This window comes from Polyodon spathula, chromosome 2, assembly GCF_017654505.1.
Source record: "Polyodon spathula isolate WHYD16114869_AA chromosome 2, ASM1765450v1, whole genome shotgun sequence".
Lineage (NCBI taxonomy): Eukaryota > Metazoa > Chordata > Actinopteri > Acipenseriformes > Polyodontidae > Polyodon > Polyodon spathula.
Window position 1 is genome coordinate 32187149 of NC_054535.1, and position 26855 is coordinate 32214003.

Genomic DNA, 26855 nt, shown 5'->3' on the forward strand with positions numbered 1-26855 from the left:
ATAGGTAGGCATCCAAAGAAGCCAATGTTGGCTAATCAGCTATTAAACAGTTGCAGTTAGCTGTAACATTTTATAAGTAATTTGAACTCAGCTGAAAACAATTTAAAAGGTCTGTTTAAGCACATTAACAGTTCAATTAAGGGTCTAGTTAAGTAACTGAGCGCTCAGTTGGAATGAAAACCAGCAGACCCAGGGGGTCTCCAGGACCAGGATTTTGAAACCCTGCTCTAAATCACCTCAGGATTTGCGATTTAATAAATAAATAAATAAATAAATAAGTTAACAAGTGCTCTGGCTTTTCTGTTCCGTACCACATCATGGATCGTTATTGCTGTTTTACCTGTTTGACAATGTGGGTAATAATTCTTACACCGTCAGTGCACTAGAGCGGCCATTTTGAAACACTTTAAAGTTCTAAGTGTAAAAAGTTGTCAAGTTTAAACAGTTCTAGGTATATTTTTCAAAACCCTGCTACTTAAGGCTGTTTTTTTTTTCTTCAATTATCATGGATAAATATTATGTTTAATCATGAAACACCTATTTTTTGACTGCTATGTGCCGTGAAAAAATAAAACAAAAACAAACATAAAACAGTCCAGATCCATGAGTGTTGTATTAAAGCAGAGGGGTACTTTGATGTGATGCGTGAGACAGAAAATAAGACCAAGTGAATCAAAATAAGTAATTGAATCTAAACAAAAATATGTTAGTTTGATATATTTAAGTACTTGTTAAATTCCAGATGAACAGGGCTACTATAGAATGTCAGGTATGAACGCAGGCATAATTATGCTGCTGTAATTCCTGTGTTATAGACTGTTTGTCCTCCATTCTGATTGGCTGAAAACAAATCATCATGTTAAAATTGAATGTATAATAGCTTCCTGTTTCTAAGGTTAGCAAGTATAAAGTTCAAAAGGCATTATATAATTATCTTTATTACTGGATGTATTTGTAGAAGTTCTTCTTTTAGGTTAACTAAATTGATGACAAACACTTTAGTTAATTTAAACAGATTCCTTATTGAATGTATCAAAGTGTGTACTGGTGGAAGTGTGTATCTGGGGGTATGGGGAGGTATCTGTTCTGTCTGTATGTCTTACATAATATGATAGGTATATGCCATGAATGGTTTAGAGGCTGTGTGGTCCAGTGGTTAAAGAAACAAGCTTGTATCCAAGAGGTCCCCAGTTCAAATCCCAGCTCAGCCACTGACTTGTTGTGTGACGCTGAGCAAGCCACTTAACCTCCTTATGCTCTGTCTTTCAGGTGAGATGTTTTTGTAAGTGACTCTGCAGCTGATGCATAGTTCACACACCCTATTCTTGTATCTTGTAAAGCGCTTTGTGGTGGTGGTCCACTATAAAAGGCACTATATAAAGATATTATTATATGGTGATCCCATATTACTGAAGGCAACAGTATATCACTGATATGCTTGGTAACATAGTAGAGTACTACATTACTTGTGGAATAGTACATATATTCTGAGGGTAAGATGCATGAGATGACGTATGTACTAAACATCTGCATATCCTCTGGTTTTATCGTGCCAATAATAATTAAGAGCAATTTAACAAGAAATTTCTTGCAATTTATGTAGAACCAAGCTCTTCCCTGCCTTAAACCATTAAAAAAAAAAGCATTTTTAAATCATCATAAAAACAAGAACCCTTGATTATTTGTTGCATAACAGGAGTGACTTTCATGCACACATTATGAGAGGATACCTGATTTATATAAGAAGCTGCTGATGATTCTGAGCCAGGAGTCTATAATTGTCATAAAGGCTTATGCTTTTCAGACTCCCAAAAATAAATGCTTGCTGACACTCACCCCCAAGCTTCTCACACTGCTGTTTTCCCTGTGGTCAGGGAGCTGAGCCTTTCCAACATTTGGTTGAAGGCACAGTAGCAACAAATTACAAGACTAAAGTAAGTAGGTAACTATTATGATTGGAGCTTTTAAACATGACCATGAACGGCTCAATAATATTTTTATTGTGTGTGTTTATGAAAGACAGGAGAGGCTGCCATTTTATGCTATGTTGTGATGTATTCATTATCTCAGAAACAACACAAATCGAAAAGGCTTTTTCTATTCTGCTGGCTGTTCGCCACATACTTTGTGTTAATTTTGAGAAGATTTGTTTTTGTGGCATTTAATTTTCATTGTAATGGCAAAAGGCCTGTTACTTCTAAAGTGGAGAGTAGAGACTAACTGTCATTGACTCACATGCAAAATTAAGATGCAATCAGTAGAACTGAAGCTTGATTCCAGGAAAGCTTATCATGAAAATTGCTTTTTAATCAAAAGATCACACAATTGGCTGCTTTAATGTCCATTGTCTTTCACAGAGCATAGCTCCTTTTAGGGGTGTTCCAAAGGCTTTATTTTCATACAGTGATGCCCATTAGTGTCGGCACTCTGTAGTTTTGAGGTAATACATTATAAATTATAAAGGTGAGCAAGATACAAAGATAGTGAGTGCATCAAGGATGTACTCTGTGTAATAAAATGGCAACAGAATGCCAGTATTCTCCTTAAATTACACAGCATAGAAATTCATAGTAAGCTGTAAAAAAGCTGTAGTAATATTTCAATGACTGCCCATAAAATATGATAATGTAAGTCAAATTAGAAAGGACATGTAAATGTTTGTGCAACTATTCAGCAACAATTGTAGGAAGGCAGAATATCTTATTTCACAAGGAGCATGCTAGTGGGGGCCCGTGCGTTCCAATGGATGCATTGACCAAGGTGTCGTTCAAGACAGTTTCCAAGCTGTTCCTAGAAAAACAACACCTTTATAAAGCAGGATTCCAGTTGCAAGTGGGTCATGATGAAACAAGCTTGTATACATGTGCAAACTATTGTAACAAGCAACAGATGTGTTATAGTGGCCCAAATTACGGAAACCCTCAACAATGAATGAGGCAAACTTCTTTCCACTCAAGCAGTTTCCACTCAAAGAATGTGCTTTAACCTACACAGTCCTACAAATTTATGAAGGCCATTCAGTTATTTTATGGTCAGTCAGTGTATAAAAATAGTAAAATCCAGGAATGTGAGAGAATTCAGAATAACCATAACAGTAGGACAAAATCTGACTGACTCTGACAGTGGGCTGATTGTAGATGCTTGGTTGGCAGGTGTGCAAAATCGTATGATTTAACGTGAATTATATAATCCTCGGTGTGTCCACTATAGACAGGTCCTATACAGGTGGTATAAATACAGGTTTCACTGAATAACTAATTAAACTGTACGTGACAAAATAATATTTGTGCAAGCTATGTATATTGTAGAAAACTAATTCTAGAAAAGCACTTTTGAATGTTAGTATAGATTCTCTTAATTGTTTTTTTGTTTTTTTACATCAAACAAATTATTCCGTAGTTTTGCAATATTGAGGAGCAGCTGTTGGAAAACGTATTACAGGCACATAAAAATTGGGAGAAACACAACAGACATTTCTGGACCTGTTTACACAGCTGCTTTTAATACACAGCTGCTTGTAGTCTGTAAAGGGCTACTGGAAACTTGTAATTCTGGTTGAGTTGTGGACTGACAATAATAAAATGTGATTTTAATTGGTTCCATCAGTGTTGATTCCATGACCAAAATAAGTTAGCTGAAATTAAATGGGCTGTTCTTCAGTTTCATTAAAAACATGCTGTTTTTTTGTTTTTGGTTGTACTGGAAAATAGAACTGGCATGTTTCCATGTTCCATAGGGTTTACTCAGATTTCTACAGACTATGCTAATGTGTCTTTGGTCCCAAAATAATTCCACACAAGTATAAACCCTTTAGACAGACTAAACATATGACTATCCCCAAAGCATAGATTGGCACAATAGAACGTTTTGACCCCATCATTCTGATACAGTTTTACAGTAAGTTCTATCATATGTCAAAGGAATTTGAATACATATTTATAGCTGGTTTCACATACTTTATAGCCCGTATAGGGTCCAAGGATTTTAAATTCTGAGTGTAACGAAGGATTTCTGCATTTTAACTTAAGGCAACTGTAAAAAATATAGTACTAACTGTACATGATGGTTCTGTGGTTAGTATGGGGAATAGCAGTAATGATAGTCTGCTGTATTGTACTGTACCAATTTACTGTTAATCATATGAATACAAATAAGTATATTTCATTACCGTAATGTAATGAAAATGTAGAGAACCCCTTATCCAACTGTAATGGTATAGAAATTCTTTAGCACAAGATATTGTATAATATTTTTGGAGATATATTGAGCCTTAAAAAAATGTTGAGGCTTTAAAAAAAAATGGTATTGTATAATTTTCAAAAGGTAACTTGCTTTTAAATATTGTTTCAGGAACCATATTAAAGTGAAATGTATCTCCATGTTACTGACCATTCTATCAAATCTGTAGTGCCTTGTGCACTTTTTAATACAGAATAAAGGGTTACTGCCTGCTTCGTTCTTTTCATAAGTCAACCTTGAAAAGGACAGAAAGGCAGCTGGACTCAGCGGTTTCTGATACTGTGTGCATCAAATTGAGATTGAGTGGTAACAGCAAGCACCATACCCCTAGAGAGCCTGTCTCCCATTAAACAGTGCAGTAATTAGGAACAGATTGGATTAGCAGACCTTTCCCTAACATCCTCCAGTGCCCCATCAGTCTCAACTACTGTAACACCCCCATTACTGGCAGTCAACTATGAACAATAGAGCCTTTTGCTTTCTGCCATGAAATCCCAAACATCACTGTTTTGTGGAGTCGTAATCTGGTTAAATCTAATTTTATTTAGATTTTTACTTTGCTTTTAAAGGTGCAGTTCCTAAGACTAGCTCAATAATATGTTCCCACAGAAAACTTAGTTGAATCAGAAAACCTTTGTATGTGTGGGAGTAGTGACGGTTTTGTCTGGAATGTTTATTCTAGAATTTTGAAGCTTCTTTAAATGTTGTGTTGTTTTTGTGTCAAAATTCTGTTCTGTTTTTGTTTTTTTTTTGACAGGAGGCACAGTGTATCGGTTTTATCAAAAGAATTAGCGACATTTTACCATTTAGTGATTATTCATCAACATTTCTTACATTGGCTTAGCTTGCAGATTTTATTTTTAAGGATAGTGCAATTTGCTTATTTGCATTTTCTAGATGTATCATCTGTATCAGAACAGCTGTGCAATATTTGTGATAAATCGATTTTGTTGCCATTGCTGGTAACACTGTGGCCTGGTAATGGTACTGCTAGTCTCTTCATGGTAGTACAATTCTAATAGAATCACAAAGGTGTTTTTCTGTAAGATTTTAACATTAGGTTCAATTAGGTACAGCTAAAGATAAAGAAATGTGTTGAAACATTCATGAAATACCTTTTTGAGGTTTTAAATACATACATACATGAATACATAATGGGATGCTACAATTTCACCTACCAGGTTTCTGTCTTTTTTTCCTTAGATTTAAAAATACAAATCTTCTCAGGTCAGACTGCCGCTTAAGGTCAGACTGCCGCTTCAGATCTGATCTAAATATAAATTAGTGTCTGCCAAACCACTGCCGGATTGAGAGTTCCTAGGAATTGTATAAATACATCTTCAGAATGCAATTGCACTCTTAAGTAATGTACCAGCTGGAGAATAGCGACTTCAATTTGCACAGAATTGTTATTTTTCATGGGCTAAAATATGTTGCAGTAATTTAATAATGGCTTGAAAACCCAGATTTTTTATATGATTCAGAGAATCGTGACTGTGTGGGCTACCATATATTTTAAAGGCAACATATGTGAATCACATCAATTTATACAGACCCACAGACTTCATGGATTATTACTGTTACTGTTCTACACATAAACATTTTTAATACTGTGATGGTAGGGATGCCTTCAGTCCTGTAACACAATTATTTAATCCCTGTGAGTTCACATTTATTTATGTCTGTATTTGGCTGAATTGCCATTGAAGATGCCTTTTGGGAATTATATTAATTATTAAATAAATCAGCAACAACTCTTAAATGAGTTCAGTAAATACTCCTTTAAAGTTTTTTTAAAAAAAAAAAAATATTCAAGGACTGTGTAATTTTGACTTGGATACATTTACAACTAACAGCATGCTATTTCAGCTTGTGAATGCTGATTCAATTGGCCATGAAAGTACGTTTTCCAAACAAGTGCCTGCTGAGGCTATTGTCCACCTCTGTATTAGTTACAGCTGTCATAACTGATATATTTCCTCTCACCTCTGTACCTGTATTTAATTATATGCTCAAAGGGGCCCCCGGTCTAGCTCCATCAGCTGGCTACCACAACATTCAGACACACTGAATTGATGAATTTCCTGCTGGCTAGACAGGGAGGTTGTTTAACATAACATCTGCAGAAGATGTTGGTTATATTTATTTACAAAAAGGGTGGGCATAAATGTGCCGTATGCGGTGTTAATTTAGTTTCCAATTTCTGTATTGTGAAATGTAAGCCGTTTTTAGACTAGAAAGACATAATGTTTTGAGGTTTTTGAGATCAAACATGGACACCAAACTCAAAAACTAAAGAGTCTATATTAGTTTCTGTTGTAATCTAACATTTTTATGAAACCATTTGCATATCATATGTTACAAGCCAAAGCAACTGCAGCACAATATTATATACTGTAATATACTACTACTGTTGTGTATTTATTATTATTATTATTATTATTATTATTATTATTATTATTATTATTATTATTATTATACCGAATAAAATTTGAAAAACCTCCACCTTTTTGGAGGTGGAAGAGAAAATAATAATAATAATAATAATAATAATAATAATAATAATAATAATAAATAATAATAATAATAATAATAAAAAATTCTTACAACAACAATTGCCTATTGTTGTTGTAAGGATTTTTATTATTATTATTTTCTTCCGCCTCCAAAAAGCTAGAAATGTCTAACTTTTGAACTGCTGCACCAAAACTCACGAAATTTGGCAGGAATGTAAGCCGACTCAGTAAGTGTGAACGGGGTCTTACTTTCAAATTCAGAAAAAAGACTCCATTCTAAAGTTCACCACAAGAGGGCCACTTATGACCATGAAAACTGGTAATTCCTGATAAAAATGATACTGCCTTATAGGGATGGGACAGTATAAATTTTGCATTGGAAGTTTGTTATAACATTTTAAAGTATATAATTAAATAAGTAAATAAATAAATACTCTGTTTAGCTGATGGTAAAAAGAATTGGGAACCATATATATATATATATATATATATATATATATATATATATATATATATATATATATATATATATATATTCGCTTACCTAAAAAATTAGAATATTGTTCTAACTTGTTTAAACAAAACTATGTTGATAATAAGTAGGCTATTCTGCTGCAGTCGCGGGTCTGTGCTAATTTTAATTGAGACATTGGTCATGTTCTTATAGCGCAGATTTCCGCAGTTCTGAACAGTGCTGCACAGAATCGCAGAAATGCGCTGTAGACGTCACTTAACACCTATAGAAATCTGTGCAGATTCTGCATAGCCCAGCACAGCTTTGAAATGTTACTGCAGGAGGCTGGCTGAACCACAGGGACGATGCAAAGATCACGAGTCACCTGCTAATCGTAATACAAATAACCATTAAACAAATAATCGTAATACAAATTAGCGGAGGCGAACGACATTTTATCATTATACAATGAAGCCGTGAACAGCCTTGTCAACGCTTGTGACAAAGTGCCCGCCTCTGTGTATATTTTCTGTTATATGCTGTGTGTTTAATGTTGGTGTATAGTCATTGGTATACGGAATATAAATGGGTCTGTGTACCACGAGTGTTTAAATGTATTTTTGTATTTAGGCATGAGGATTGCACAGCACTTCACGTGCAGGTAAAATGTAATAATATGTGAGCACGGGGAATTGCACTTTATTAATTCACGTGCAGTTGTACCGAGACTCCAGTTGAATGATTGATTAGCAATCGAGTCTTGGTACAGCTGCATAAAAACAGCATGTTTTCACCCACTCGCGGTTGGGTGTTTGGTGAGTGGAGAACGGGACTGGAGACGGAGGTAAAGATAAAAAGCATAGTTAAAGTTAAAAAGAATAGTAAAAGTATCTGGTCAACGTGTTTGTCTGTTTAGTCCGTTTTGTTTGTCTTTTTGTTTTGGCGACGTGTGCCATGTCCTGTGTTTGTGTTTGTTTGTACAACCTTTTTATCTTCTGTTCTGTTTGTTAAATGCTGAGCGAAAACATTCGCTCAGTTCCACCAAACCACACCTCTCTATTGCTTATTTCCTGGCTCTGGATTTGTGAGATTAAATAAAATGGTTTGCTTTGAACACAAAATGTCAGTTAACAAAAATGAACAACCATAAGCACGAATGAAATTATAGATAAGTATTTTTATTTATTACACTATGTAACACAATTTTTGTTCCTGGGTAGTAAGTGTTATTTCCTAATTGCTTATGCCTCAAAAGTATAGAAAATGGCTATTATTCCCCACAAACTTTGCTTTTGTGACCAGGACAGTGATATTTCAAAATATCACTATTTCCAATGGGCAAATGTGTGTCTTTTCATTCACATAGTCAGAAAAAAACCACCAACGCCAGAGACAACAGAAACCAAAACTGACTCATTATAGTTCTGAATGTTATTAACAGCACAAGAGTGTGACGATACATCCATTTCAAATGCTCAGGTTAGTGCAGATGCAGCTGTCGATAACACCCTTGCCTTTAAAGTGTTGTTTGCAGCTCTCTTGATTGTGACAATCTGGCGTAGAACTGTTTGTGATGAAGGATCTGTTAAAGGTAGCTTAATGTTTACATATGCATGGTTCAAATCGGGCATCGGGTTTGAGCACGGTTTCGTTTCGTTATTTCATTTTTTTTTGGGGAGGGAAGCAACTATGCTGCTGTTTACAAAACTGGTGCTTTAGTTTAAGTCAGCCTTCCTTTGTGCAAAACTTGCACGTAAACAAACCTCTTACCGTACTTTAAAAATTCTGTGGTATAAAAGTTCCTTATTTTAGACTGCGTCAAGCCTTTTTTAGGTTAAACAAATCGACCCATTCCATCAAGGTAAGCCATTTGTTTTTAACCATTAGAATGTCTCCAATTGTTCTTCGATTAACAGTGCATGCCTCACTTAGGCGAGAAAACATTTGCGATGTCTTGCTGACTTGCTTTCTTATTTTCAGGTGCATACATTGGAAGTCCCCTGTTGCACACCCCCCGAACTACGAAACTAATGTGACAACAAACTAGGAAAGTGAATCAGAGGTTAACTGCATAACTTTGTTGTTTTAATTGGCCAAGATTATTTCGCAGGCGCTACAATGAGGGAAACTACAATGCTTATATTTACATTTGCTTGGCTTGAAGTTAGTGGGTAGTGGGCAGCAGTTATATAATGGGTAAAAATAGCACTTTTTATATTGGTGGCATTTGTTTAGAGAGAATAGCTGGCGTTATGCAAGGTTGGCTTTATAAGGGGGAGGGGGGGGGGGTATAACGTGGGACAACTGTACAGTAAAATGAGTAGAAAATAAGATCAGATTCAAATAAGAGCAAAATAAGGAATGCAGCAAATAATTACATTTAAGAGCGAGTTTGACTAAGAGCAGCTAAAGTTATGATAAATATTTGCTTATGCGAGTAAATTTCTTTAAGATCACACAGGAAGTTTGATAAGTGAATTCTGTTGTGTACTGTAGTTCTTTACTTTGCCAAAGTTTTGCTATAAGAATTAATTTCACTTTAAGTTGAAAGGAGTTTAATCACCTTAAAATAAGACTGATATCTGTGACGGCACATGCATGACATGTGGTTCAATTCATCGCTTCTGTGATTGAAATCCAGTCAGAGCACAGGGATTTATAGTATGGGAGTAGATACTTTGAGACAAGGATTTGAGACAGCACCTTAGAGACACTGGCAGTAAAGAATCAGGTATAACTTCACTGTCTGTACTGGTTTTAGACATAATGCAGGGAATTGTACAGTACAAGCCTGCAAGTGAACTTTATCAATAGATGAGCCAGGCTAAAAGAAAATATTTCAAACTTTTCATCTTTTCAGGATAATATATGATATACATGGGAGAGAATACAATCTATGGTGGCCAACGTCCTATGTTAGTCAAGTAATATTAATTACACTATGAAACACAATTTTTGTTCCTGGGTAGTAAGTGTTATTTCCTAATTGCTTAAAGATTTAGAAGGGAGTAGTTTTTCGAGATTTACGATTATACTGTATTTACAGTATAATCGTAAATCTCAAAAAACTACTCGCAACTACTCCCTTCTAAATCTTTTGTAGTCATTTTTGTATCACTTTAGTATAAATACATGTTAATTTGGATTCATATGTTTTTTTCTGACTTTGTGAACGAAAAGACACACATTTGCCCGTTTTCCCATTGGAAATAGTGATATTTTGAAATATCACTGTCCTGGTCACAAAAGCAAAGTTTGTGGGGAATAATAGCCATTTTCTATACTTTTGAGGCATAAGCAATTAGGAAATAACACTTACTACCCAGGAAAAAAAAAAAAAAAATTGTTACACAGTGTTATATTACTGCTGACTGGATGGTAAGGTCAGTTTACTACAGTCTGACTATTGTAAAGTCTTGGCAACTTTTCTAGGAGTTTTTACACTAAAAAAGCAAGACTGTAAATATGAATTTACAAAATGAATGTCTCCAACTCCAAATATATTTCTACTCACAAAACACTATTTATACTATTCATGTATATGTGTACATTGTTCTTCCCACTCTGGTGTTTAATCCAGTCTTCATGGTCACTGTGGCAGAGCAAAGCTCTGCCCTTTTTAAATTGGCAGGGATGGGGTTAAATTCCCCTACCTGCCTGGGTTTATTGTGTTCAGGTGGCTGGGGTTGATTAGATGATTAGTTTAATTAATGATCAATCAGCGCCCAGCCACCTGACATAAAAGGAGGCCTCTGCTTCTCATTTGAGAGGAGGGAGCTGAGGAAGCAGGTTGGTGTTTGTGGTGGCATTGCCCAGCCTGGAAACCTTTTTTTTGTATTGGTTTTTTTTTGTGTTTAAATCCCTTTATTTTGCCTTTGTGCACTTCTGTTTTGTGTTTATTTATAATAAAAGTATATATTTTTGAACTACAGACTGTCTCTGGGCCTCTATCCACTCACCAGCCTGTCAGTCACATTTAAAAGATCACATTTTTAATATATTTCTTTATTTTTACTTGTGCAAGAGTGTGTCTGCTGGGTTCCACAATTATTTTAATAATCTGTACTGTGGTGGTTAATCTCAGTGCACTAAAATGTATGTCTTATTGTTATTTATATAGTGATGTTGATAAATGGGTCAATACATAACCCCAGCGGGAAAATCTAAGCTGGATTTAATAGTTTTAAAGCGGTGATGTTTAGATCTATTAAAGGTCCTGCTGCTTTCTTTATTTGGAGTGACTTGTACATTAGAATATTGTTAAATCCATTTAGTTTTACTGGTATGACTGAAAACACATTCTACCCTAACCAGTGTACAGTACATTACTCAAATGAATTCAGTGTTTTAAGGAATATTGCTCATTGATGTGATATTTCTTAACCAGTACGTATATGCAAACAAGGCAGGACTTGAGTCCTTGGTGTCTTATGAGCAGTTCCATGGCAACACTCCTTTGATAGTGTTTGCATCTGATTTATGATACTTTCTTTTCAGCTATTTCCTGTCATTTGACACTAAGTGGAGGATAGATCTTATACTTGCTATATATAAAACCCATTTGTTTCTCAATATTGACAACCAGATCTTTGTTGGGCAATGAACATTGTTTTATTAAATACAGGTGCTAAACTATACTTAACAAACCAGGCAGAACTAGAGTGCACAGTCACGGCAAGCAGTTTGCACTGCCCATTAATTAAAACAATAACTAAACACAGAATTACAATTTAAAACTAAAGGGGAGTGTGGCTCAATACCTGAACGGAGACGGAGCTCGCAATTATCGGTTATCTGTACAATATTTTATTATTTTAAAATAATGATCTCAATGTGTTTAGGTATTTAATTTACATATTTCAGTGAGTGTAATACAGATAATAATAATAATCTTTATTTTATAAAGTGCCTAAATGTATGCATCTCAAAGCGCTGAATAAACAACAACAAAAAAAACACAGAACCAGATTTACATACAGCATATTAAAAGTATACATAATTGTCACAAAGACAGCTGGAGTGGGTGATATCAGACCACAAACCGGAACCAGGAAATAACAAGAGAGAGGTGGAGCTGAGCGAATGGTCTCGCTCAGCATTTAATAGTGCACAGACAGACAGAAAATGAAAGGTTGCAAGACAAACAAAAAACACAAATAATCACAATTCACACAAAAATAACTACTTTATTAATTAAATCATAAAAACCTAGTTAATACTGATACGTAACAGCTCGGCAAAATGTGATTAACTAACTTTTAGCTAAAGACAAGTTCTCTGCATACCCTTTTTGTCTGCCGACAGGCCACTGTTACATAGTAGCCTTGGAAAACAGCATCACATCACATTTCTGTCCGTGCATGGTCTCCGCTTTGTCCATAAAAAACATTTAGGTTTGCCGTTAATTATAATTACTGTGGTACAATGTTACGTATTAGATATTTGGTGAATTATATGTTTTCATTTTATTTTGACCACTCAGAGAGACATACTAGTGGGACTGATTTTAAGCATGCTGATTTTTCTGTCGGATGTTTTGTTGTATGCAAGTTTTTTTCTGCAAATGCACATTTCGCCGCCTTATGCGTTTCATTAACAAACGAAAAGTAACGCCACATGGCTGACACAGCTGACATTTTCGAAATTGCTGCTGGTGTTGTGGAATTGCACCATCCTCCGAATCACAGGGTTGATGTGAGAGACTCGACAGTACCTATGATCGAGTGCACAGTAGATTCGCAACATTCACTGACAAGTAAAGTTCGACTTCCCATTCCTACTGCTGTCCCTGAGAGCGAGGAAGGGGAGAAGCAATGGGTTTCTATGGGGGGAGGAGCTGAAGAGACCAGAACCACCACAGCCACTGTTGCTGGTGACGTCACGTGGGGATCCTGTATATGTAAATAAATCGTGTTAGCCCGCGGGGCGTATCAGTTTTGGCCTCTGTCTCTGCCTCTTGCCTGTCACTCAGCTGTGATTGCACGCACCCACACGTCAGCAGCCTATTACACCATTGAAAATCAATGAAAAGCAATCAATGTTTGGGATTTTGAGGGAATAATAAAACATCACTTTATGGTACTGGACTCAATATTGCCCAATGACTTAATTGGCCATTATATGAAAGCATATACAAAATACAGTCAAACACAGAGTATTTTGGTTTGAAGTAATTGTGAGTAATATTGTATGTGTTTATTCTCTCTTGCAGGAGAGCCTGAGTTCAAGTACATTGGAAACATGCACGGGAATGAGGCGGTGGGCAGGGAGCTGATTATTTTCCTGGCACAGTACCTATGTAACGAGTACCAGAAAGGCAATGAGACTATCATCAACCTGATCCACAGTACACGCATTCACCTCATGCCCTCAATGAACCCAGACGGCTTTGAGAAAGCGGCCTCCCAGGTAACGAGCGTGAAAAGCAGGTTGCTCTATTTACAAAATAAACATAATTCCCCACTGTAGTAGGTAAACTTGATGTACTGAGCCCCTAGTCAAATGAGTGCCTTCAAGATGCATCTGGTTTGACTCCCCTCACAGAGAGGGATACATATCCTCTGAAATGACATCCGTATATCCATCTGTTCCTTCATAACACACGCCGCAACATTTATGTGTGGACTTTCCTTAGCAGAAATTTACAAGTATGCTTATCTAGCTAATGGTGCGTTCTGAGTTGTAAATGGTTTGGCTTGGTTATCTTGGGAATGTTCTGTTTGCCGAAATTTGCTGAATGTCTGCTTGTGCATTTGTTATGCTGTCTTATTTTGTGCAGGCATCTATAAGATACAAGGGAGCTTGTGCTGAACTTGAGATGGCTCGTACAGGGCAAAACTTGCGTGAAATCTTCAATAAACAGAATTGCAAAAGCAACATGAAATCCATCTAAATGCATTTTTTATTTTTAATAAAATGATATAAACACATTGCTCATACGGATTTATTTTTTTTATGTCTAAATAAGATTGGTTTATCCAATTGAGCCATCCTAAGCCTTGCACCCTGGTAGCATACCTTGCATGCAGTTACACTTTTTTATTTTACATAGGGCATACACATAGGTAGGGATTAAATACTAACCAGATGGAGAAGCAGGGACAAGTTTACTGATATTTCACAAGGGCTAAAATGATCAAGAAGGAACATGAGTGTAATGACTTTTTTTTCACCAGACCCCTTACAAAGAGCTATCATATGAACTGTGCATAAGTGTGGGTAGATTTAACATTAATGAATTAAACCAGGTTTAAAGAATATCTAAACAATATTGTTTGAGAGTTGCTGTAAACAAACTATCTCTCTAAGATGAAAAAAACTACCAATAAGCATGTTTTAGTTTTGTAATTGAAATCTCTTTTTCTATGTCGCCACCTTGTGTTTCTATTTGGGAATTTCAGTTTTACACTACAATAGTAAACCACAGAGAGCAGAATCTGTTTTACAAAACAGTTTCTTGATATTAAGATATATTTATAATAAAATAGATAAATGATATACCTTTTAAATAATATCTTAATATTTGTTAGTAAGTTTAAATTTTAAATGGTGGTCATAATCTACCAGCAGGTACATGAAGGTAGCAGCAGTCTATTCAGTTGTTTAAGATATATTATTTACTAAGACACTGTTGGATCCTATAATACAGTATATAGTTTGCGCTCCATGCTACAAACCTTTTAGCTGGCAATTACTTCAAATTAATTTCTGGTTTTCAATGGATACTTGTCTATTCTCTACCCCATGTAGCCTGGAGACCTCAAGGACTGGTTTGTTGGGCGCAGCAATGCCCAGGGAATAGACCTCAACAGAAACTTCCCCGATCTGGACAGGATCGTCTATATGAATGAGAAGGATGGAGGAGCAAATAATCACCTTTTAAAGAACATGAAGAAAATTGTTGATCAGAACTCCAAGGTAAGCAGTGTGTAGTATTTATATGACATTGAAAAACTGAAGACAAATAGAAATGCACGTTACTGTACATGGAAAATAGTGGAACCGTTAAAGCGAATGCTAAGACTCCTGTTATGGATAATGACCACTCTATTTGGAACTTGATTGGTGGAGGTTTATAATATACATGAGCTACCAATAGAATAAGTCAGTAGCCTTGGGAATTCTGGTTGTGAGTGAATTGACATTTCTCTGAAAGACAGTGATTAAGTATTAAATAGAAGTATTAAGTATCAAGGGACAAATGTATTGAGTTTCACAACTACTTCCTAAGTCCAACTACTTCTTAAAATCTTAATTATGGTAAAAAGTCTAACTGATGTACTTTCTCCTGCAGCTTGCCCCAGAGACCAAGGCTGTCATCCACTGGATCATGGATATTCCATTCGTCCTCTCTGCTAATTTGCATGGGGGAGATATTGTGGCCAACTATCCCTATGATGAGACGCGTAGTGGTGAGTTTAGCTTCAAGGGTCTAAAAGGGTTCCTGAGTGGCTTAGTGGTTAGACTACAATTTAGATTACACTGGTTTAGAACTTATTAGAAACTGTGTACGCTGAGAGCAAAAAAAGGAAGGCAGTTCAGAAAGTTGTAGTTTTGTTGACAGGAAGGTGACAGGTGGGTGTTAAACCAGGGCACCCTGAGAAGCATGTTGTTCATACCAATGTATGTCATTTAACTGTCAATGTATGATGATGCAACTTGAGGAAGTACCCTATCTAACTTATTTTGAATCACCATGTATGGTACTTGGATTAGTGATGTAAACAGGTAGACTGCAGAACAGCTATGAGTGAATTGGTTGACACCATGCGGAGTACGAAAGCCCTGCTTTGTTTTCACAGGCTCCACTCATGAATACAGTGCCTGTCCTGATGATGCCACCTTCAAGAGCATAGCCCAGGCCTACTCAAGCCTCAATCCAATCATGTCAGACCCCAACAGACCACCATGCCACAAGAATGACGATGTCAGCAGCTTTGTGGATGGAATTACCAATGGAGCAGCTTGGTACAGTGTCCCTGGAGGTGAGTTAATAAGTCAGAGCTGCAGGCTGCTTTTGTACAGGAAAGATAACTAAGGCCCTGTGTAAATCGCGATTTCACGGGCTGCACGGAAATCCTGAAATGAGCCCAATACTGCGATTTTAACAATATTCTTAAGAAATAAAAATAAATTATTTCATAATTATTATTTGTATTCCATACAAAAAAAACATTAACAAAACTCTACAGCTCTGCTGTGTGTACTATTCAACATGCACACAGTGCTGTGCAGTGATTGTGTCATGTCACTATATGCAATCTAGTTGGGAAATTAAAATATTACACACTGTAAACAAGAAAGTGGATGTATCTAAAAAGTCTAAAAGCGTAATTGCATCAGATCACGTAAAGCAGTATCTAGCAGGAGTTTACACAGCGATGGAGATTAACTCTTCTGTACGTCCTGTAGATCACTACTGAGAATCAGCTGTTGACAGGCATTTAGATTCAAGTATTCACTGAAAGAGAAAGGCAGAAATCCAGAGCAGTACTGTGACTGCTTTACTTGCAAAGAAACAAACAGTGACTTCCATGTTCCAAAAGTCCATTGAAAACCGTGAAGCATAGAACACATTAGATTTTGACCACCTGACAGAGGCATCTGTTTGCGCAATTATCCCTCTTGAAAAATTGGACAACCAAAAGTTATGTAAATTCTTCAGACTGAGTGTAGCAAATGGTGGAATGATTCCTTCCTCAGCCCAGCTGAGACATGAACACTTACCTAAAGTTGCCCATTATCACAAGCAGGAGATTATGGAATTGGTAAAACAGTCTAGTTGCCCAAGATCAGTATGGGTTACTGTCACAAAGACAGCTGTAGTGGGTGACGTCAGACCAGAACCAGGAACCAACAAATAAACAACAGAGAGGTGGAGTTTGGTGAATTTAATAATCGAACAGACAGAAAATAAAAGGTTGTAAAGACAAACAAAATACAGGACACAGCACTGGCAGCCAAAATAAAGACAAACAAAACAAACTATACAGACAAACACGGTGAGCTGCTACCACTGTCTCCAATCACGTTCTCCACTCAGCAAACACACAACGCTGAGTGAGTGAAAACATGCTGCTTTTATGCAGCTGTACTGAGACTCGATTGCTAATCAATCATTCAGTTGGAGTCTCAGTACAACTGCACATGAATTAATAAAGTGCAATTCCGTGCTCGCATATTATTACATTTTACCCTCACGTGAAGTGCTATGCAATCCTTGTGCCTAAATACAAATATACATTTTAAACACACGTGCGCATACCCTATATCACATCCCGTGTACCAATGACTGTACACCTACGTTAACAAACTACACGTAACATACAACACTGGAATACACACAGGGGCGAGGCAACATTGCCACAGTTACACATTCTATTGGTTTTGTACTAGAACTGAAAGCTGTCCTTACAGATATTCTTTACTTACAGGCTGTTAACTACAACACAGTTTCATAAGTATTGTAAAGTGCTTGAATAACTGATGTCGATTTTGATGTCAGTGCATTTATCTCTGTATTTTATGTTTAAAAAAATAAGAATAACCTGTACACAATTTATAAAATAGTTCCGTGCGTGATTTTCACAGGGCCTTAAACACCACCCAACTTGAGACCATTAACACTAGAACCGCCGCGGTTTTACTCCTACCTAAAACCACCACCAGCAATCATTATGATGGTTACATTTTAAACAACATCAATATTAAAATGAGACAAACTATCCAATACAACTCAAAAGTTTTATTCAAGCAAGTCATATCAAACATCTGCACAGCCAAAACACAGTATTTAAATGAACAACTAAACATAAAAGGGTTTATTTTCTAAATTACCATATATAAAGCCCTACTTCAAAAAATGAGTTTAATAGTAGTATAATATATACTAAGTATATATATATATATATATATATATATATATATATATATATATATATATATATATATGAACATTTTAAAATAATCTAGTATGTAAACAGGTTTATGTACATACAAAAGTAATTTTTAATTTAAAACAAAAGTAACATGTTTTCTCTTGTGTGTGTCACTTGTGCAGCGCTGAATCTAGGTTGAGCTACTGCAGCCTGCTTCTTTGCAGTTTTCTGATCGAAGTGTTTCTGCTGAAGAACTATGGCTAGCTTTAAGATGAAATCTCTCCTACTGATATTTTCCCTGGTGCATTCCTTATACAAAATGAAATAATTGATGGCTGTCAGGTCCAGTAGAGCTAACAACAGGCTTGTATATAAAAATAAAATAGAATATTCAAGGTTATATTCAGGTTTTATTCAAAATAAAAACATGCGTTGTAAAAAGCAGTTAAAATGTCTGCTCTGGCGGTTCTAGGTAGAGGGGATTATAACTTCCTTATTTTCGTAATCCTCCCTAATACATGTGTTTAGGAAAAGTCATAAATGGACAACCGCATAACTTTCAGACATGCAGAGTAATTTCAATTTGAAAACCTCAAACCGTTAAAATGACTGACGTGGCAGTTCTAGTGTTAAACTAATGTTGTGTATACCTACATGAATAAAACTGATTTAAAAATGCCTTTTTACTGCACATTATTAAAAGATCAACATGCATCTGTGTATACCTTATTTAGTTTACAAAGCTGTTGCAAATGCTGTTAAGCAGTAATGGTGTGTATAATTTTCAGGAGACTGCTGTAGACTTTAGTTTACCTAGAGTTTACAGAGTTTTACAGAGTATCCATAGCAGAATGCTAATGTTGGCAGTATTTGAAAGCAGGGTTTTCAAACTTGTAATGGAACTGAAATTGAGAAGTTGGAACGTGTGCTTCTTTTCTTGTTCAGGAATGCAGGACTTCAACTACCTGAGCAGCAACTGTTTTGAGATCACAGTGGAGTTGAGCTGTGACAAGTTCCCAGCTGAGGACACTCTCAAGAGCTATTGGGACCAAAACAAGAACTCCCTTGTCAATTATATTGAGCAGGCAAGAGTTTGGTGACATTTAATAAGACACAACTGTTTTATCAGTATAGAAAACATTAGGCCAGGATACTAGGGCAGGTTACACTGTATATTACTTTTGTTCTTGAGAATAGATTTTTGATGTCCAAATAGCCTTCTCATACTAAAGATAGCTCCAAATAGCCTTTTCATACTGAAGATAGCTCCAAAATGTGTCTGTGCTTCACATCCATCTGTTTGTTTATAATGCATGCCATTGACTAAATCCTACGATCAACAAACGAACAGACACATGTTTTAAAATCTTGTTGGCTTGTATTATCCAGATAGCTGAATTGTGGTGAATTTGGGACAATTAAGCATAAACACTCATCCTATTGCATAAAACACTGCAAAGAGTACATAGTGATAATACAAAGTAACCCATATTGAGCAGTGTGTTATATTTTAATCATGATAATGCTGGTATAGTTGTTAAAACTACACGTACTTGACTAGTTAATTGGGGTGACATTTATAATAAATAATGTATATGAACCCACTGCAAAGTGTTGGGGTGACTGAATAATGAAATTGTGTTTTTTTTTTTTTTTAGTGATATGGGTATCTGTGTATAAAAATGTGTCGCTTACTACAAGGCAGTTCTAATGCAGTAATTTTCTTCCCTCAGATCCATCGAGGTGTAAAAGGGTTTGTCCGAGACCTGCAGGGAATCCCCATTTCCAATACTAGCATATCAGTGGAGGGAATAAACCATGACATCACTTCAGGTGCCAAAATCACAAATCACATTGCTCTCAGATCTCTAAAAATAACATGGTGTCATGAAAATCAGGAAAGACTGCAGCTGCAGGAAACAAATTACCCAAAGTTTTCATTTTTCATACCGTCAATATGCCCTTTTTGTTAAAGGGAAAACTATTGGGTGTGCCGTGTAGTAGACTATTAAAACAGACTGTGTGGTCTCAACAACTTATTCATTGCTGCCACCTGGAGGTCAAGTAAAGACAGTCAGTATAAAAATAACATTCAAAACATATAATGTTGCAGAACAGTTTCAGTATTTTATTTTACACAGAAGTCCTGACACTAGTTCTGAAAGTGGTATTTACTTTTTTTTTTTTTTAATTCCATTACATTGTATGCTAAAAAAAAATGTGTTAATAAAACATACGGATAGATGCAACGTTAGTCACAATAAACCTTTCAGTCAACATGCTGCAGTGGTTGCAGGTAATTTTGTGTTTAGAATTTTGTTTTTATAATTTGTTTACAGCAAAGGATGGTGATTACTGGAGGATTCTGGCTCCTGGTAACTACAAAATATCTGCCACTGCCCCAGGCTACCTCACTGTGATTAAAAAAGTGGCAGTTCCTTATAGCCCAGCAGTAAGGGTAAGCAATGACTTTGTAAACAACTGGGATAACATGCATCTCTTCCTCTTTGCAGTGGACTACTTCCTTGTTTATTTGATTGAAAGCCTGTGAAGTTTAAAAGAATAATTGACTGTTTCTGTTCGCCTGTCTCTGTCTGCCCTAGCCTGTCTGTGTTTGCGTCTATTGAAATTATCCCCATGAAAATTAACCACACACTATTGATCCAACTAACATAATAATAATGTGTAATACTATTTTACTATAGAAACTGTGTATATTTGAGTCATCTCATGGTTGATTTTATGTATTCACAGTAATGTATACTGTATGTGTTTAGTACAGTTTCCCAGTAAATATGGAGACAGAAAAGCAGCTCACCTGCTATTATTCACTGTGAATGTAAAGTTGATGAACTTTCCCTTTATTGGTGCTACATTACTGTGTTATGAATATACAGGTTTGTATTGTTCTAAAAGTAAGTTACAAAAATATCAACAAAATATAAAGTCATAACTTTTTTTGACATAGATTAGTGTTTTTTCATTTAGTCTGGATTTTGTGCTAAAACTGGTAAAACCCTGATTTTTTTTTTCAGTTGAAACAGGCTGTAATTAATCAGAATTCCCAATCTACAGTGGCAGAGCTAGGTTACCCAGCAGACGAGGAAAGTAAGCTTAATGTAATTGAAGAATCCAATGTTTTTCTTTGTTCCATTAGGTGGATTTTGAGTTGGAGTCTTTGACTGAGCGAAAGGAAGAGGAAAAAGAAGAGTTAATGGAATGGTGGAAAATGATGTCGCAGACTCTGAATTTCTAAACATATATCACACACGTCACAAAAAAGCTTTCATAATAAGCCTGTGTAAAACTGTGTTTTAGCTCCGTTTTGTAAAATCAGTGTTTTCTGTTTGAATGCAAAAGTATAATACTGTAGCGGCATTAAGATGGACTGTGTGTATTAGTCATTGGTAACAATTCAACCATTGGCCTTCTCACTGATCTGTACTTCAGGGAACAATGCGTAGAGTTCATCTCATTGTAATAATTATTTATATGTGGATTTTTTTTTTCTGTTTATTATTCCTGTTTATGGTATATGTTAAGTACTTCAATAAGAATGAATCCAAATAAAATATGTGACCAAACATTAGGACACTGTGTTGTAAGGAATGTGAGACTTTTCTTTTTTGTCAAAGAATATTTATTAAGTAAACCTTGAATCCTAAACTGATATTTAATTCTAAGGATAACTGTGTTCATGTCACATTCTTGTTCTTTTTATTACATAGAAATATTTTAAGTTTGCTATTTACAAAGCTGTTTCTGTAAACTCATTTACAATCAAAGTAAATATTACACTGTCTTTTGTGTGCCTCTGGTGAGTTTTATTTTACTTGTAAGAGACTGTGAAACACAAACAACAATGCTGTTAGTTAGTTTTTATATATTTATTATCTCATGAACTCGGCTATAAAGGTGCACAGTGTTACTTACTTTCTGATTTCTACCGCTGAACATAAACCAATCGGGTTAATTGTGTGACACACTGCATCACCACATAGCAAAACTATACTGTTTACCTGTATAACTTCAGAAAATAAGGTCCAAAAAACAGCAATCGTTTAACTTTCTAAAGTGTATTTTAATATAAACATAATGATACATGATGTGTAATTATCAGTTGTTTTCCACACACTGTTACACCATTGTGGAGCTTCTGTAGCTGCAATCTCGACAAAAAGAAACTGCATGGCTTCTAATAAAAGGATTTCTTATCTAGTTTGTATTGAAATAAAAATGACACGATAAAATATATGAGGATAACAACATTAACAGACTCATTACCTGACTTGTGAGGAAAGTAGTACATAAATAAAAGCTACTTACATTGTGACTTAAAGAAAAAAAAATGCCCCTTAACTTAATGAAAATATAATAAAGTTACATTATATTTAATATAATGTAACTTTTTTCAGATATGTTAAATCTATCTGATATACCTAATAGCAGAAGCAGAACTATATATTACCCTTCGGGATGTATATCAATGTATTAATTGGGTCAGTTTCTATTGTATTGTGACATTAACACATTTAATGGCAACATATAATATTTATTAAAAACCCTTGTTCACAATAGTGTCCACTGGGCAGCAGTTTTCGTTGTAGACAAAGCCTTTTGACCTACACATCTCAAGAGGTTTTAGCATACTTATTACAAGTGTAACATCTCTGAAGTCAACTGTCCCATTTATATTTTACCAGTTGACTAGTCATAATGAAGGCACTAGCTAATGAGTAAACTGGATCCAATCATTGCACTGCTCACTGAGATACCCTTGCAACTGTCACAGAGCTAGAGTGAAGCAGTTCACAGGGACAACAGGCAGCTGAAGAACCTTCTAGATTGTGTCTTACAGTGCACCATGTTCACACTTTGATTCTATATTTTAATCCACAGCCAAGCTAATTCAAAGAGATCTGGACCTCTGTAACTGGTCAAACTTGTGGCAAATTCATTTTAATGTTAAGAAATGTGGAGTAATAATCCATATTAGAAGAATAAAATTAACTTGAATGAACGAAATAGGGGATGAGGACTTTCAAAAAGATCTCTGGGTTATGTTGGAGTCATCATTAAAAGTATCTTGTCAATGTGGTGAAGCAATTAAAAAGGCAAATAGAATGTTAGGCTATATTGCAAAAAACATGGAATGCAAGTCTAGAAATGTTATGCTACAATTATACAATGCCCTAGTTAGACCCCACTTAGAATACTATGTGCAGTTTTAGTCACATCACTACAAAAAATACATCACTGCACTCGAGAAAGTACAGAGAAGGGCAACAAGGCTGACCCCAGGACTTAATGACATGAGCTACGAGGACAGACTAAAATAATTAAATATCTTCAACCTAGAAAAAAGAAGGGAAAGAGGGGATTTGATTGAAGTCTTTAAAATTATAAATAGTATAGAGTTAGAGTATATAAAGTTAACACAAGACACTAAATTTAACCCCTGGTCTTGATGAACAAATGGCCTTTTCTTGTTTTCAAACTTGTCTTATGTTCTTATGTTATTTCACCTAACCATTGAAATGCAATCACCAGAAGTTGTTTAGCTACTAAACTGGCCTTGGCAATCATAACAGTCTGAACACCCACTGCTGGATTAGTTCATGTGACTCATAGCACAGAAAACACAGGTACCAGGTTTTAGGGTTCTATTTAAACAATTCCAACCACACTATTTATATCTTAATATACACATCAAATGGAAAGAAAACAACAACAACAAAAAAACCTTTTAAATGTATTTTATCTTTTAGGGTGTGCTAAAGTTTTACTCTGCATGTGTACACAATGGGGCCATGCAGATAAGTTAGTCATTAAGTGAAATAAATTATGTTGTTTACACAACACAAAACAAAGCATTCTCTCATTTCCACACTTGTCCAAATGATGCTGAGTCATTGCCATTGATCGGTACTCAATTGTATAAGTGAGAGAAAGGTTGCTTTTATTTTTTGTGAAATAAACACATTTTTCAATCGGTTTGATTTAAAACCTGCTGATAAAAACATGTTAAAGGAAGTTACTTGGAAAATGTGACCTATTATGAGGATCTTTAGGTAAACTTGAGTTTTTCATCTATACAAGCCTAGACCTGACATTTAAAAAAAAAAAAAAATCCCAAAGCACATTAAAACATTATGTGGAGGTCACCCACCCAGGTTGAATTCATAAGAAAAAAGAGGGTGGAATAGAAAAAACAAGATTTTTGAACAATGCTTTAATTTTCATAAAACATTAAAAATATATAAAAGTGTATATTTGAGTCATATAATTGCAATTCAGTTACAATTATATGACTCAAATATAATTAACTGTTTTACAATAGAAGAACAATTAATTTAACATTTTGCACTTGCTGTGGTAACTTACATTCTCAGGGAGCATGTTTGTGTATGTAAACTGTTATAATATTGACAAAACAGGTACAAATTCTTGCTAGTGTACAGACAGGCAAAAGAGAACTACAAAGTTCCTCAGTAAAGTCACTACTATTTTAGTCATATCAAAACAAGTTTTATGATAATCTTATGTTCCCTATTGGCTGCAGTCCACACAGCAACATTAAAACTCCATGTGCTGCATCCCATTATCTTGCACCAGGCCTCCATTTTGAATTACCTCCAACTACTAAACAGACCAGCACTACATCATTTTTCAAAGATTTACAGAAGTATACAGTTTTTAATACCAGTTTACAACTGAGTTAATTTAAAACTACATAAAAAGGTCTCACTTCTGAAAAATAGATCTGCTGAAATGTGTTCAGCTATTAAATAAACAAACTTGGTTTATTTGGTGTTTTCTCAGTTACCCTCTGGTTATTCTTCTGTATTGATGAGGTTTTCTTTACTAATGTGAATCTGTCTTGCTCTACATTACATGGGTATCTCCTCTTTACCTCGCCAGAGATTTCATCTGTATTTAATGACTGTGAACCGATGATCGATGCTACACCAGAGTCTTTTGACTCTGTCCTTGGTAGAGAAGGAACATATATGTCATACTCTTTGTATGTTGGGAACGTAGTTGGTCTATTTTTTGAATTTTCAAACTCCTGAGATGCCTTATTAACCTGGTCACTATAGTTGTCCGAAAGGACTCTAGAGTGCTTTGCGTTTTTCAGTGTTGAGGTTGCCGAAATAGTAAAACACGAGCATGCACTAGACCTATTGGAGCAGGTGCAGGAGAAACGACGTGGGATATCATAAACACATTTACCATCTAAACCTTCCCTCTGTTCAACAACTTTAAGAGCTTTGCATGCCTTCATATCTACATAATGAGACCACTTTTCTTCTTTTGAAGAAAGGTCCACTCTACTCCAGGTATTACCAGTTTTCTCCTGAGATACCCTGGCAGTGCTGCTGTTTTGTTTTGCCCTCCTTGCCATTGAGTCCTCATAATCAGGAGGTTGTGATTGTTTAAAAGCACTGGAGCCAAAAGAAAGAGAGCAGCTATGCAACTGATTTTCTGCTCCTTCACAGTTTTCAGATGAAACACCCTGAACTTGACCACTTGCAAGTCTGAGAGAGGACGGCAGAGTAGATGTTCTCCTGCTGCTGGACAAGGCTTCCTGGTTTAGATGATTCAAATCATTACCTGCTGGCATACACTGCAGAGCATGGTCATTTATATGTGCATACGTAGTCTCTTCTACCGACAGCTTCTTCCAAATCTTAAAGACAAAAACATTCAGTTCATAATACACTATTATTTGTCTTGTCCTTCCTGCTACCTGGTATGATACTGATTTGGCATGGGCAGAAGGAGTAAAACAATGTCAGCACTGGAACACAAAGCTGCCATTAGTACTTCAGCAAATGTCTCTTTTTTTTTCTTTATTACTTTCTAGCATTAATCATCGCAACAATTTGGATAAGACCAATTGACATTTTCTTTTTTACATCCTGTGGGAATTCAAAGGTCAAACAGGTTGTGTTACAACTTGGAGTTTATCATTAAGGGGAACAATAAGTGAACTTTCGGTAAAGCTTTATTGCATGTTATAAATATGTATCGGAATTGAGTTGCATGTCAACAAACAGATAAATGTAATTATTATGCAACTCTATAACCAATATTTGAATAGTATTATATTAAAAAGTTCACCATACTAAACGTACATAGTAAGTTTGCAGGTTCCGAGTTCTTTTCCCATGGTTATACTATGCATTTACCATAGTTTATCATGGTTTGATATACTTTACCATACCTCTCTGGGCTTTACAAGGCTTACATTTGCATTACCATGCCTTTACTATAATTTCACACTTTTCTAAGCTTTTATTACAGTCGTTTTTTTTTATGCTAAATGACTAATATACATAAATAGACATAAGCATCCTTTTGCATAGATATTGACTGTGCAAATTGACATATAAATCATAACAAGCTTCCTTTGTAAAGTAGAAGGCATACCTTATTTTGTCTGAAACACATCACAAAGATTCCAATTACAGTAACTATGCAGAGCAGCAATACACCGACCAGCAAAGCCAACACAGCATATAAAAAAATGGAATCAAGTGAAATTAATCCAGGGACTTCAGTCTGACACTGCACAGGCACCTGAAACAAAATACAAGCAGACAATCCTGAAATAATATACAGTGTGGGATGTTGGCATCAATAATCACCTGCAACTTCATTCAAAACTACTATACATTTATTGCTCTACATTTCAATCAACCTTTAATCCTGACGCCTTGCTTGCTAATGCTGCAATCTATAATCTTGCTAATGCTACAGAACTAC

General features: G+C 35.6%; 2 protein-coding genes across 2 annotated transcripts in view; one reads left to right on the forward strand and one right to left on the reverse strand.

The window, feature by feature from the left end:
• Positions 1-21888, forward strand: part of cpe (carboxypeptidase E) — a 30251-nt gene extending 8363 nt beyond the window's left edge. Inside the window, exons 2-9 of the mRNA XM_041219917.1 lie at positions 13421-13617; positions 14959-15126; positions 15503-15620; positions 16011-16193; positions 19032-19171; positions 19820-19919; positions 20426-20544; positions 21244-21888. Coding sequence (XP_041075851.1) covers positions 13421-13617; positions 14959-15126; positions 15503-15620; positions 16011-16193; positions 19032-19171; positions 19820-19919; positions 20426-20544; positions 21244-21342 — 1124 coding nt within the window. The 3' untranslated portion in view covers positions 21343-21888. The remainder of the gene's footprint in view (positions 1-13420; positions 13618-14958; positions 15127-15502; positions 15621-16010; positions 16194-19031; positions 19172-19819; positions 19920-20425; positions 20545-21243) is intronic.
• A 2576-nt stretch (positions 21889-24464) lies between these two features.
• Positions 24465-26652, reverse strand: LOC121327883. The gene is made up of 2 exons (XM_041272192.1): positions 26520-26652; positions 24465-25776 (listed from the first exon to the last, which is right to left on the reverse strand). The coding sequence occupies exons 1-2, from the start codon at positions 26538-26540 to the stop codon at positions 24871-24873; spliced, it is 927 nt and encodes a 308-aa protein (XP_041128126.1). The 5' UTR covers positions 26541-26652; the 3' UTR covers positions 24465-24870.
• Positions 26653-26855: the final 203 nt, after the last annotated feature.

Coding starts and splice junctions, on each gene's coding strand:
- LOC121327883 (XM_041272192.1), bottom strand. CDS start 26,540: ATGTGTTTCAGACAAAATAAG. Junction 25,777..26,519: donor TGTGTTTCAGACAAAATAAG/GTATGCCTTCTA, acceptor TTTGTCTTTAAG/ATTTGGAAGAAGCTGTCGGT.